This window comes from Elephantulus edwardii, unplaced genomic scaffold (assembly GCF_000299155.1).
Source record: "Elephantulus edwardii isolate Elephantulus edwardi_28Jun2011 unplaced genomic scaffold, EleEdw1.0 scaffold00003, whole genome shotgun sequence".
NCBI lineage: Eukaryota > Metazoa > Chordata > Mammalia > Macroscelidea > Macroscelididae > Elephantulus > Elephantulus edwardii.
Window position 1 is genome coordinate 21,839,722 of NW_006399753.1, and position 9,747 is coordinate 21,849,468.

The 9,747-nt window shown below is 39.2% G+C and overlaps 1 protein-coding gene across 1 annotated transcript in view; it reads right to left on the reverse strand.

The window, feature by feature from the left end:
* The window catches only part of COLEC10 (collectin sub-family member 10 (C-type lectin)), a 48,383-nt gene extending 41,610 nt beyond the window's left edge, over nt 1–6,773 (reverse strand). The window contains exon 1 of the mRNA XM_006879323.1: nt 6,626–6,773. Within this exon, the coding sequence (XP_006879385.1) occupies nt 6,626–6,773 (148 nt within the window). The remainder of the gene's footprint in view (nt 1–6,625) is intronic.
* Between the last annotated feature and the right edge of the window lie 2,974 nt (nt 6,774–9,747).

Genomic DNA, 9,747 nt, shown 5'->3' on the forward strand with positions numbered 1-9,747 from the left:
CTGTTTGCACCGTTTTACAATCCCATCAAAAATGTAGAAGAGTTTCTATCTCACCACATCCTCTCCCACATTTATTACTTGCTGTCCTGTTAAACTTTGCCACTGCTACTGGAGTGAGATAGTATCCCATTGTAGTTTTGATTTGCATCTCCCTTATTTCTGGTGATTTGGAACATTTCTTCATATGTCTGTTGGCCATTTGAATATCTTCCTCTGTGAAAATTCTTTCCATGTCTTTTGACCCTTTTCTAATTGGGTAATCGGACTTTTTCTTGTAGAGGCCCAGGGGTATTCTATAAACTTTCGTTATGAGACTTTTGTCTGAGATGGTATTGCCAAATGTTTGTTCCCAGTCAGTAGGTTTTCTTTTCACTCTGTTGGAAAACGTTTTTGATGAACACATAATTTATTATGATCTGCACAGTCAAATTCCTTTTCACAGTCAAGAAAACATCTTTCTGTTATTCTCTGCTTTCAGCCCAAACCCCTCTAACATCGGTAATGCTTTCCTTTTTTTCCCATGATCTTTGCTGAATCCAGTCTGAAATGAAGGCATTTCCCTGTAGATGTGCTGTTACAGCCATTTTTTAATAATACTGACCAATATTTTACTTGCATGCCATATTAGTGATACTTTGAGAAGAATGAGAATCCCAGAACATTTGACTCTGCTTATGTGAAACCTGTACTTGGACCAGGAGGCAGTCATCAGAACACCTCAAGGAGACACTGCATGGTTAAAAATCAGAGAGGTTTTCACCAGGGATGTATTCTGTCTTCATACCTTTTCAATCTGTATGTAAAACAGATCATCCAGGAGGCTGGGCTATATCAGGATTGGAGGGAGACTTATCAACAACCTACATTATGTAGATGATACAACCCTGCTTGCTGAAACTGAGGAGGACCTGAAGTGCTTGCTGCAGAAGAAGGTCAAGGGCAGCCTTAAGAAGTATGGATTGAATCTCTACGTCAAGAAAACAAAGATTCTTACCACTGGGGTGATTGTCAGCAATATAAAAGATGATGAAGAGATTGAGATTACTAACAGCTTTAGTTTGTTTGGCCCCACAATCAACACTCTTGGTACCAGTAGCTAGGAAATCAAGAGACAAATTGCATTGGGAAAGTCAGCTGTCAGGGACCTCTCTAGAGTACTGAAGAGCAATGAACTCAGTCTGGAGACTAAGGTGCACCTGATCCAGGCCATAGTCTTTGCAATTGCTTGCTATGATTCAGAGAGCTGGACAATGACTAGGGATGATAGAAAGATAATTGATGCCTTTGAGCTGTGGTGCTGGAGAATAGTATTGGATATACCATGGACTACTAGGAGAACAAACAAGTTCATCTTGGAGAGGGTGAAACCAGGCTTCTCCTCAGAAGCAAGGATTCTGAGGCTTCATCTGACATGCTTGGGGAATGTTGCAAGGTCTTTGGAGATGGACATCATGCTTGGAAGGGTGAGAGATGGAGAAAGAGAGGGAGACCATCGATGAGATGGATTGATACAGTGACTGGGGTAATGAAAGTAGGTGTGTCAAAGACAGTAAAGTTAGGGGAGCTCTGGTGGCCTAGTGTCAAGAACCTGCACTGCAATCCCAGAGGCACACAGTTCGAATCCACCAGATGCTCTGCTGGGGAAGGAGGGACAATCTCTTCCTGTACCAGTCAGATCTGATTTGACAGTACACACAAATAATAAAATTTTAAAAAAATTAAAAGACAGTAAAGTTGGCACAAGATAGAGCAGGTTTCAGGGCTGTACATAGGATCACTATGAGTCGCAAGCAACTCAACGGCACATAACAACAACAACAATATTAGTGACATTGTTTGATAATTTCTGCATTTGGTTGGCTCACTTTTTGAGGACTGTGCATAAATATGGATCTTTTCCAATAGATTGGTCAGGTAGATGACAGTCTTCTAAATTCCTTGGCATATGTAAGTGACTGAGTACAGTGGCAGGATACTCCCACGACATGCATCTTTTCTAATTTTAAACCATTCAATATTCACTTGTTCTGTTTGAACCTATGTTTGTTGTAATTCTTTGGTTGATAATCTGTCAGTACCTAGAACCTTAATTTTTGCCAATGACTTCCATGTAGCTTAAACATCTTCCTTTAGTACCATTGGTTTTTGGTAAGCAGTGGAACATTCTATAGATTACACCATAGTGTTGTTGTTGTTGTTATGTACCATAGAGTTGAAACCAACCCACAGCTGTTCCTCTGGTGGGTTTTCAGGGGCAGTTAATCCCACGGGAGGAGATGGCCCATTCTTCTCCCATGGAGCTGCTGGTAGCCTCAAACCATGTGCCTTTAGGATTGCAGCACAGTTTCTTGCCACGAGGCCACCAGAGCTCCAGCATAAGAACTCTTTAATACCATTGTTTTCTGTTCATTTTATTTCCTGCAATGATTGAATGATAACTCTTTTTGGTATAGTGACTCTGTATATTCCTTCCATTTTCTTTAATGTTTTCATGTATCATTCAATATTTTATCCATAGAATCCTTCAATGTTATAACTGGAGGCTTTAAGTTTTTCTTCAGTTCTCCCACCTTGAGCACATTCATGGCTTTTCGTTTACTAACTCTGGAGTGTTTGCATATTTCGCCATAATATTTTGTCTTCTAGATCTTTGCTTTGAAATCATCAGTAATTTTCAGAGTCTCTTCTGGGATATATATATATATATATATATCAAATATAAAGTGGCATAGCACTGATCTGTTTATTTACTGTACAGAGGTAACTTGTGGTTGCTGTGAAGCTGAACACTGTGACACTGATGTGTCAAATGTGACAATGGTTACCCATGGTGGACGGTGTTTGGTGGAGCTCCCCGACTGAAACAAGCTTGGAAGCAGGAGTGGCATCCACTTCCATAAACAGTTTGCCTCCAGAAATCCTATGGATTTGGAGAAATGATGAAAGTTATAGAAGTGTTCATGTCTTTCATTCATAGGGTTGCTATGAGTCATCTACAACTTGACAGCACTTAACAACAACAACAACATATATATAGATATAGAGATAGAAATATATATATGAATTGAGGGAAATTTTTTTTGTAGAATGCTTGTAAATGTAATACTAGATGATTAGCCATAAGAGATCAGCTTCAGCTTAGAAAAAATGTACTCAACAAAGACAGTAACCTAGTTCCTGAAAATGATAGCTTAGCCTCCAAACATTCTGTAGAACTAAAAAGTAAGTCTGCCCTGTTTAGGTGGGAGAAGAGAGTGTTGTACAAAGTTGTTCACAAAGTAAGGAAGCAGACTGTGGGGAAGCTTGAGTCTTTGGATGGCATAAAAATTAAGGCACATGGCTACCAGCTGAGAGATGAGAGGGTTGACAAGGAGCTCCAGAGGCACAGTCCGGAGAAAAGTGTTTGCTAGCCCAAAGGTGCCACCTCTCTGGTGGTTTGAATCCACCAGCTGCTCCATGGGAGAAAGAGACACAATCTTCTTCTATGTAATTTCAATTTCTGGAAACCCACCAGAGGGTTAACTATGAATTGGTTCCAACTTGATGACAGTAAGTGCTCCTTAGAAGAAAGACCTGGTGATGTTTTGCCTTGAAATCAGTTGTTAAAAATCCTGTAGACAGATGTACTCTGACACATTTGGGGTTGCCTTGAGTCAGAGTTGAATTATTGGCAACTAAGTCTCTCTCTCTCTCTCTCTCTTATCCTCCTCCCTCCCACCCTTCCTCCCTTCCTTGTTTAAATGAAATCTGAGATCTGGAGAGAAGGCACAATTCCTTTTATTTGTTATGTATTCAAATTATAGCCTGATACAGGCTATAGTCTTCGGAATTGCGTGCTATCCATCAGAGAGCTGGACAGAGACTAGAGATGATAGAAAGAGAATTGATGCCTTTGAACTGTGGTGCTGGAGGGATGTGTTGAATATACCAAGGACTGCTAGGAGAACAAATGGGCTCTTCCTAGAGAGGGTGAAGCCAGGCTGCTCCTTGGAGTCAAGGATTCTGAAGCTTTGTCTGACGTACTTTGGGCATGTTGCAAGGAGGGACCAGTCCTTGTGGAGGGTCATCATGTTTGGCAGAGTGGAGGGACAGACAGTAAAGGAAAGGAAGATCCTCTGTGAGGTGGATTGATTCAGTGATTGAGGTAGTGGGAGTAGGTGTGTCGGAGACAATGAGGTTGACACAGGCTAAAGCAGGGTTTAGGGCTCTTGTACACAGGGTTACTATGAGTTGTAAGCGACTTGACGGCACATAACAACAACAACAATAACAATTCACAACTAGCACAATGCGTTAGTATAGGAAGGTCAATGGGCAGGCAATTACCAAAGAAAGAAAACCAAACCAGTTAACTAAGCCCTGACCTTCAAGAGTTTGCAATTAATACAAAGCGTACACTGTTGATACAAATTCTAGGGCAAAGGCCTTATCTTCCTTAGCGTAACCACCTTGTTACTTTACATAAAACCTGGGACTAACAATACATTTCAGTATGTTCCAGAATCATGAGATACTGCAAAGCAGGAAACTTCGAGTTCACTGATCCAAAGTCCTGAGGCTCTGGCAAAGAAGTAGAAATCATAATGAAGTCTGAAAGATATAGTTCTGGAGCATAGAGTTCTAGAACATTCCTTCTGAAATGGCTCTGTTCCATGAGTATATATATCTTCATTCTGTCATATTTTTTACTTACAATCACCTCTAAATTTTTTATGGAGATTCAGAAATAGAGTAAAGGTAGTCAGAAATGTTAACAGAGTTTCTGATTGGGAGCCAAAAGTTAAGTGTGAGGTAGAGAAATGAAGCGCGGAAGACTCATGGTGGACACCTCATTAACAGTCAATAAATTTTTATTGCATACGGATTAAAGTGATAAAATGGTTTCAAAAAAGTTCTTACACGTTTACTTCATGTTTTGTTGCTGGAAGGATTTAAAATTTTTATCTTCATCTTGCAAATTATCCAAATCTGGGATTAATGGGATTTCTTCTCCCCCCACCAAGTACATTCTACAGATTTTTTTGTTCTTGTTTCTGCCAAACTCTTTTCATTCCCTGAAGGACTCCACCCTCCACACCCATTTGCTTAAAATAATCACACTTGAATCCCAATGCAAAATCTCTCTTCTCAGGAAATATCCTAAGCTCTCTCCCTTCTCCCAGCTAAACTGATTATCTCTTTATTGCCTGTGACACTAATATATATTATTTAATGCATTATTATGGTGTTATTCACATTAGTTTCATTCCTCTTATGTCATGAGTTCTTATATTTCAGTGCCTAAAAGAATGTTTGCCATCAAGTAGGTGTTCAATATGTTGACTGAATTGGAATGCATGGAATTCTTGTTGTGGAATGCACTATATTATGCACATTACCTTAACAGAATTTCATCTCCCATTTCCCAGTTTCAAAGTTGCTATTTTCCTGCCAGGATAATTATTTAACCATGTCATTCTCAAATGGACTGTCTCATTTGCAGAGGCGAAGAAAACACATTTCAGTAGCTCCTGCTCCCACCTCCCTACTCTCCCAAAACTCTAAGACTAACACAAAGTTTAGTGTATTCTACAGAAAATGCAGAAAGGGTTTAAGTAAATACTTTACTTCTAACCAAAACTTTCTTTTCTGAGGATCTGCCCTCACATTATTCATTTATTCACCCAAGAAATTGTTTGGAAGCCCTGAGGTCCCATTGTTCCTCCCTGCATTTATTTTATGGTATCAAAGGTTAAAACTTGGATTGCAATCTTAGGAGGAAATTAATTCACTGATTAAAAAAATGCACTTTAAGCAATACACATTTAAATAACTGACAAGCATAGGGTGATGTGTTTCTGATTTTTTTGAAAGGCCCTTTTTTCTACTTAAAAATTTAAGCAGCTTCTTTCCTTCCACCGTATAGCCGGGAGAAACATAGCATGAATTACTAATAAGGAAATGCCAATCTGCACTGCAGTGACCACTTTCAGAACAAAAGTGTGGAGCCAGTGCTAGAAAACAGCAGTACTTTTTATCAACCAGTTGCTTGAAGCATATTTGGACTTTGCCTCTACTTAAAAAAAATGTTTTTGCAATATTTTATCATCCGTTAGCTCAAGGCACTTGGCCTCAAAGACTCCACTTTTCAAATAAAAGAAATGTTCATTTATATATTACCTCTAACCCCTAACAAAAATTCCCCAGCCTCTTCATTGGAAATGAAGAATCTATTTATATTATAAAATGTAACAAAAATTTAATTCCTACCCTGCTAACCTTTCACCCAGAAGTTCTACCAGAAATGGTATGAGAAATGAGCTTGAACGAAAAGAAACCAAGAAGAAAGAATGCTCTTAAAGAAAGTCATAAAGACTAATGCCTTGATTTGTGCATGTGTAGGGAAGAAAGAATTCTCCCTGGCCTGGATGAATACCCTGCCCCCAGAATCTAGCCCATCCCAATAGTGTCTTATTTTCTTGTCATTTCTAAAGACAAGGAAAAGCTTTAAAAAAGAAACAAGTCTTAGCCTTTTCCCAAAGAGAAGGAGCATGAGAAAACACGCGAGAGGGGAAGAAAGGCGCTTAGGTGGAGCTGTAGGATGAGGGAATTATCACGGATGGAAATTATATTTCCCCTTTCTCACCTTTGGGTCCTGGTGAAATTGTGTGTGTGGCGCAGATGTCAGTGGTAGGACGACTGTCAATATCCAGGCCCAGACTTTGAATGTGCAAAAGAAAGAGGACAAGGAAGGTGAACTGGTTCCTTCGAAGTAGGACTCCAAAGCCATCCATTGCTGTGGTTTCTGAAAAGAGGTCCCCCCAGATTGCCAAATAAACAGCTTTATTTTCAATAAAATCTTCTTTGAGCTTCAGAAGAAAGTGAAGTATTTGGAGCACTCATTCCAAAATGGACTGCAAAGACAAGAAGAAATCTCATCCGAGCTTGTTTATTTTCTCAGTATTCAAATGGACTGAACATTGTCCAGGCTGCTCATTTTCAAGTGACAAGAGTTTATTGTAAATTATCTTTGAGCTAAACATTCATGTAAGCAGGTCAGTGGAAACAGCCCAAGAACAGAGAGCATACAGCTGCCTGTACTCAAGACTTGAGCTGACAATTCACTCTTTGGTGTCGTATTTAAATGTTGAGTCCCAGGAAGGTTGTTAGCTAGTTTTAACTGCAGCTAAGCGAACACTATACATAACTTGAAGGTTTTTTTCATAGAAACATTCATGAGCTGTTAGTTCTGGTTGAACACTAATACTTCCATGGTTCTACATGACCTTAGTTGCTTCTCTTGCCACATAGAGTTGCTTTGGGATTAAACTCAAAAGAAAAGAACACCAGCTTTTCTGCAAAGCAATTTGGGAATAAATGTCAGCAACATTAAAAATGTTTATGGCCTTTGGCCTCATAATTGCCCTTTTCATATACTGGCTTATAAATATCCTGAAATGTGGACAAAGCTTTATTTGAAAATAGGTGGTTGATGTGAAGAGGTTTCCGTTGTCTCTCAATATGCTAACAATTGGAAAAATGTGGTAAATAAAAGTAGATGAAAGAGTATGAGAAGATAATTTTATTTAAATATTATATTTAAATATATAGTTGTTGTTATTATGTGCCATCAAGTCAACTGTGACTCATAGTGACCCTATGTACAACAGCTCTGAACCTGGTCTATCCTGAGCTAGCATTATTGTTTCTGACACATCTACTCCCATTACCCCAGTCACTGAGTCAATCCATCTCATCAAGGGTCTTCCTTTCCTGCACTGTCACTCCACCCTCCCAAACATGATGTCCCTCTCCAAGGACTGGTCCCTCCTTGCAACATGCCCAAAGTATGTCAGATGGAGCTTCAGAATCCTTGCCTCCAAGAGCAGCCTGGCTTCGCTCTCTTCAGGACGAATCTGTTTGTTCTCTTAACATTGTATATTCAGTACTCTTCTACACCTTTATAAAATGGAGAAAAAATTGTTGCAAAGGAGCAGAAAATGGGACATGGAAAACCAGGGCTGTGAGCATCTTTCTGAAAGGGCCAGAGGGAGTGAGAACAGCTTCTCACCACCCTAGAGGAGCTAGGCCAACCGAAACCCATGGTGCCTCTGGAGCCACAGAAGCATCAAAAGGTTCATTTATTTGTTGTTGACTCACAGACTTTACTCATAGTTGTGATACCTAGAGTGAGATTTATTAGGGAAGTAAGTTGGAGAGTAAAGGAGGCAAAGAATATCACTCAGTACCAGTCCAGGTTTTAACCTAGCAGTCTCAAGGCACTATTCTTCAATTAGTTCAGGTTCTCGTTTCAGTTCAGGTATCAGCTTTTCCTCCAATCATCTGGCAAGAATAGTAAAAACCTTTAACTGTGGTCTCTATTTCAGGATTCCCCTTGCCACAGTTTCTCCACAGCAATTCCATAGTCTCTTTACCACCATTGCCAGGTTCTTACCAACAGGGTATTGCTCTCACCAGGGTTTTACCCTAGTCTCCCTCAAGCCTTGTTGCTTGTGTGCAGAGAACTCTTTCTCTTATCTTAGTCCCACAGCTGTTGATGATTTGCAAGATAATGTATCGGCAGTTAAGGTAGCTGGAAATCAGAGAGTGGAAATGGTAATGGCTAAAAAAAGCCAACTTTAGGTTAACACTGCACTTGGGATATCCTATTTTTTTAAAAAAAGCTAGATAGATACAGATGTATATCTACAAATCTCTTGTGTGTCTATCCCATTAACTTACAACCTAAAATCCCACCCAGCTTTTGAAGCACACTAATGAACTAGAATCAGAATCATGCATACTGTGGACAGGACACTTTTACCTTCTACATTCCTGAAGAGGCATGGTAACTAAGAGCTGGATCAGGAGGGATTTGTGGCCTAGTTCCTTTGAATTTTGAAGAAACAGACTATAGAGTCCTGATAAACATTGAAAAGAAATTATTGCTAAGAAAACCCATTACAAGAAATTGCCAATCCAAGAAAGGAAGACCTATAGTATGATGAACTGAGTGATATAAGGGAAGGATGGAGCTATTCCTTATTGAATCGTCACTATGTATGTATGTGCTGAAGTTTAGGTGCTTAAGTTATTTCAAAGCCTCAAAATAATACTCTGAAAGTGATGTTATTGTAGTTGTTTTATGTCATTGAGTCAGAACTAACTCAAAACTTACTCTCCAGCAACTTTTCAGAAGCAGTAAATTGCATGAAAGGATATTGGCCCATCTTTCTCCCACAGAGCAGCTGATGGATTTAAACTGCAGGCCTCTGGGATTATAGCACAGATTCTTACCACTAGGACACCAGAGCCACCTTTGAAAGTGACAGTAGGTCTCTATTTTATAGAAAAAGAAATTGAGGCTCAGAGAAGTGTTAAGTTGTTTGCCCAAAGTTATCCACTGCAGAGTGAACATAAAACAGGAAAAATTCAAGTCCAAATTATTTTAAAATTTCCTTTTTTTTAAATGCCATTGAGTTTCTAGGAAGGTAAATTTTCTTAAGCTTTGCAGTTTGTTTTCACACATGTTTAAGGCATCCAAGGAAATGCATTTGTCATATTTAGAGTGATAGAAAAATAGAGGGGATTAATAGAATTGTGTTAGAAGCCTAAAATTCTGGATCTGTCATAACCAAATATGACATCAAACAAATCACTCAACTTCAGTTGCCACAAGGCATACGAAACATGTTTGATTTCTACTAAGTGCTTTTTCCAAATTCTACTCTTTTAAAATGGGCTTTTTGAAAAGTTCTTTAGACTATC